Below are 3,677 nucleotides of genomic sequence, written 5' to 3'. Positions count from 1 at the left end.
GTTTTTTGGTTTTTTTTTTTTCTTTTTTTCCAACACAGGAAGATCCTGCCTTGCTTCGCTGGTCCTATGCTAGGACGCAAAACATCTATCCTAATTTCCGCCCGACACCCAAGTCGTCTTTTCTAGGAGCTCTTTTTGCTATAGGCCCTATTGTCTTCTGGATTTGGGCCTTCAAAGCTGACAGGGTGAGTCAGTTGACAGCAGTGGGCGTCAGTGAACATCAAACAATGTAGATATGCTTGGAGACTTGATTGGTGAGATCCCCTTGCACCTAAGAATGATTAATACCATTAAAGTAATGAAAGGAGGAAGGCTGATGCCGAGCCTAGTATCTCAAAGCTTCATTGTTGTAAAGTCTTGTTTTGGTAAGAGCCCTGTATTGTACCCGTGGGTATGGCCTGTCACAGTTTCCCTGAGTGGGGTATTTTGCTATAATAAAGCTCTGCAGCACTGAGATTGTAAATTAATCATAAGAGACTTATTATTTTCAGCTATTGACGTGCAGTGACTGTGCTTTCTAAAATAAATAAAGAGGGAGCTTATGGATGACAGACCTAGCAACGTTTCTGGGAGTTGCTTAACCAATTCTCTGGTCTCATGAAGCAAATGGGGAAGAGTACTTATACTGATTACAGTGCCTGATCTCAGCTGAGTTTTTAAGATTTTGGAAGGTTTTATCTTGCTTCAGTTCTAACTCCTGAAATGTGGGTGTCAGAATCTGAGCAATAGATCATTCTGGAAATAGTTGGTGATTTACATACATAAGAAAATGCTAGGGGACTAGCAGTCAGTGATTGTTTTTACCAGTGAATTTGTAGCTATTGTAAAACACTTTTATTTCCCTCTTTTGCAAAGAAGTAGCCTTTTTAGATCAAGTCATAAACTTGGAAGCACAAACATCAATTAAATTAATAGAATATTTGTAGGGAATGCTATTTATAAGGGTGAATTGAACGTACAGGTTTTAGGAAACATACCAAGCATGTTGATGTAAATGTTTTTGAGACTTAAGCATCTCTGCAGTTTGGTTTTGTACATGAAGCCACACTGGGGCTTAGCCACCAAGTGTGTCTTACCACGTGAGTGAAATATAGACATTCTTGCCTGGGAATATTTAAGCTGAAGTCTTTAATTTAGTCTTCAGGGCAATTTGTTTTCCTTTATTCCAGTTCCCTTACTGGTGTTTGGGGATTTTTCTTTTTTTTTTTCTGGTAGTATATAAAGCACAATAACTGTTAGACTTTTTTTCTCTGAGAAGTGTTTGTTGTGTGTCTGGGAAAGCAAACGATAAATTGCTAAGTCTTAAGCAAGTCTTCTGGTTTTATTCAACAGAAGGAATCTGGGCAGTATCTGCAGTGTCTATATACTGTAACAATACCTGTCAGAAAGGTACATGACTGCAGAGCGAGATACAAATGGGCTGAAAGTGAACAGAGGCACATTTAGGCAAGTTATTAAGAAGTTTCTCCATAATCAGATCTCTAAACTGGATTACTCAGCCAGAAGGAGGATGGAGAAATTAAATGTATAAATTAAGTGACGTAACCAGTTTGGTGAAAAATATATCCCAGGAATTGTTCTCTGCTGGCCTGTGAAGAGTGGATAGATGTGCAGAGAGGCCAACCTGAGCATGTCTTCCCTAGCTGGAAGGTGAAGCTAAATGCCTGGTTCTTTTTCACTTTTTAACCACCACAGCTGTTAGCAGAGTTTGTGTTTATAGAATCACTTAGGTTGGAAAAAACCCATTAAGATCATATGTGGTGCTATCTTCCTACAGTTCATGATTAAATACTAGAACTGCTTTTCTCTTATTCCAGGCTGATTGAAACCTCTTCTCTAAGAGGATAATGATGAATGTTCTTTTTCTTCCACAGGATCGTAAAGAGAGGCTTATCCAGGAAGGTAAATACCAGCGACCGTTCAGCCTATTTTAAGTTCCTGGAATTGCAGTGCTGTTCCTGGGATATAAATAAAATAAGATGTACTGTGTGCTGATGTTTCTCCTTTGTGAGAATAAATCTTAATTGCTCGTTGGTTGTCTTGCATCTTTAACCATTAAAGAAAGTGCAAAAGTGTAAGATCTTTTTATGTTATACAGATAGGGCGTCCTGAACAAAACTGTTGTACTCCTTTGGTCTACATACGGAGGCTCCTCTTAAACTGTGGAAGTTGCTTCTGTCAGAAGTTCAAAATTAGTAGCAGGCTAAAATGTTAAGCAAGCCCAAAGCAGTTTCTAAAGAACTACAGCTTGCCTGCTAGGTATTTCTTCCTGGCGTCAGTTTGACTATAGTTTGCCCTAATTGGATAATGGGCAAGGTCTGTGATATATTTTTAATAACTTTAGGAGCCTGCCTGACTGCTCTCAATAAGTTGAGTTAATTTTTCTTTTCCCTAATAAAATACAAACGTAAACCATGTATTTTTTAATTGCACTGGATAAAAATTCTGGATGACATTACTGCACCAGGCTTGGAAATAGTGAGCTGAACATTGCTATGCTATATGTGACTGTCATTTCCACTAATGCTATGATTCCTGTGAGTGGGAGACATGAAGTAAAAAGATCATGATTTTTATTTTTTGACACTGATTCCCTTGCAGCATGGGAGAATTCCGTTTCACCCTTGCAAATGGGCCATGATTTAAAAAAAAGAACCACCAAGTGTAACTGAACCTTGTGCCTGCAAAGATATTCTCTCCACTTATTTTTGTAAGAACCGAAGTGTCTTTCTGCCCAGGCTAACTGGTACAGGGGGCTTGGGAATTACTGCTGTCAAAGTACTGAAATATGAGTGCAAGGAAAAGATTTTTAATTCAGACTTGAATTTTCACATGGCCTGTAGGTGCCGTCATGACCCAAACAACCCTCATTCTTCAGATATTATACAGCTGTGGTTTTTTCACAAATGTTGAGGTCAATGGCCAAAAAACTCAGTCTGATGCAAAAGTTTCCCAGGGTCTGCTGGGAAACCAGCCTATGTTCTTGACATTGAAGTCAGCAAGAGCAGCTCTGCTAAGTCCCTTTCCTGCATGATTAGGATGTAATTATGGGCCATTTGCAGTCCCTCTCCATCACAGTGAGTTGGTGAGCTTTTTCACAGCATCACAGAATGTTTGAGGTTGCAAGGGACCTCTGGAGGTCATCTGGTCCACCTCCCCTGCTTAAGCAGGGCCAGCGAGAGCTGGTTGCCCAGGACCATGTGCAGGCAGGTTCTGAATATCTCTAAGGATGGAGGCTGCACAGCCTCCCTGGGCAACTTGTGCCAGTGCTCAGTCCCCCCCACGGTAGAAGGGTTTCCTGATTTTTTTTTTTTAATGTTTCCTGTTGTGGCTTTCCCCTTTCCTGTCTGGGTCATGAAACATTTGGGCTGTGGGGAGCTTGGCACTAAGGCTGTGTGCAGCAGCTGTGCAAGGCCATGGCCTGCTTTTTCAGTCCCATGTGTGCTCCCGGCAACCCTCTTGCACCTGTCTTTGCAGCTTGCCTGCTTTTTCAGTCCCATGTGTGCTCCCAGCAACCCTCTTGCACCTGTCTCTGCAGCTAGTTTTTCTGCTAGCTTAACTAAAGCAAACCTAGGTTATTCTCCCTGCAGAACAGTTTCTAAAAGATTGTCACAAATGATATTGCAAGATATGGCTGTGGGTCAGTGCAGAGAGAGAGGCATCAATGCATGGAGAAA

At 41.0% G+C, this 3,677-nt stretch overlaps 1 protein-coding gene across 1 annotated transcript; it reads left to right on the top strand.

The window, feature by feature from the left end:
* Positions 1–42: 42 nt before the first annotated feature.
* On the top strand, positions 43–1,934 carry NDUFB4 (NADH dehydrogenase (ubiquinone) 1 beta subcomplex, 4, 15kDa; the record flags this gene model as incomplete). Its single annotated transcript, XM_010083833.1, has 2 exons — positions 43–185; positions 1,875–1,934. Coding segments are annotated over 2 exons (203 nt in total), but the record flags the coding sequence as incomplete, so codon positions are not given.
* Between the last annotated feature and the right edge of the window lie 1,743 nt (positions 1,935–3,677).

Source organism: Pterocles gutturalis, unplaced genomic scaffold (assembly GCF_000699245.1).
Source record: "Pterocles gutturalis isolate BGI_N339 unplaced genomic scaffold, ASM69924v1 scaffold9605, whole genome shotgun sequence".
Classification (NCBI taxonomy): Eukaryota; Metazoa; Chordata; class Aves; order Pterocliformes; family Pteroclidae; genus Pterocles; species Pterocles gutturalis.
This window is presented reverse-complemented; position numbering and strand designations above follow the sequence as displayed.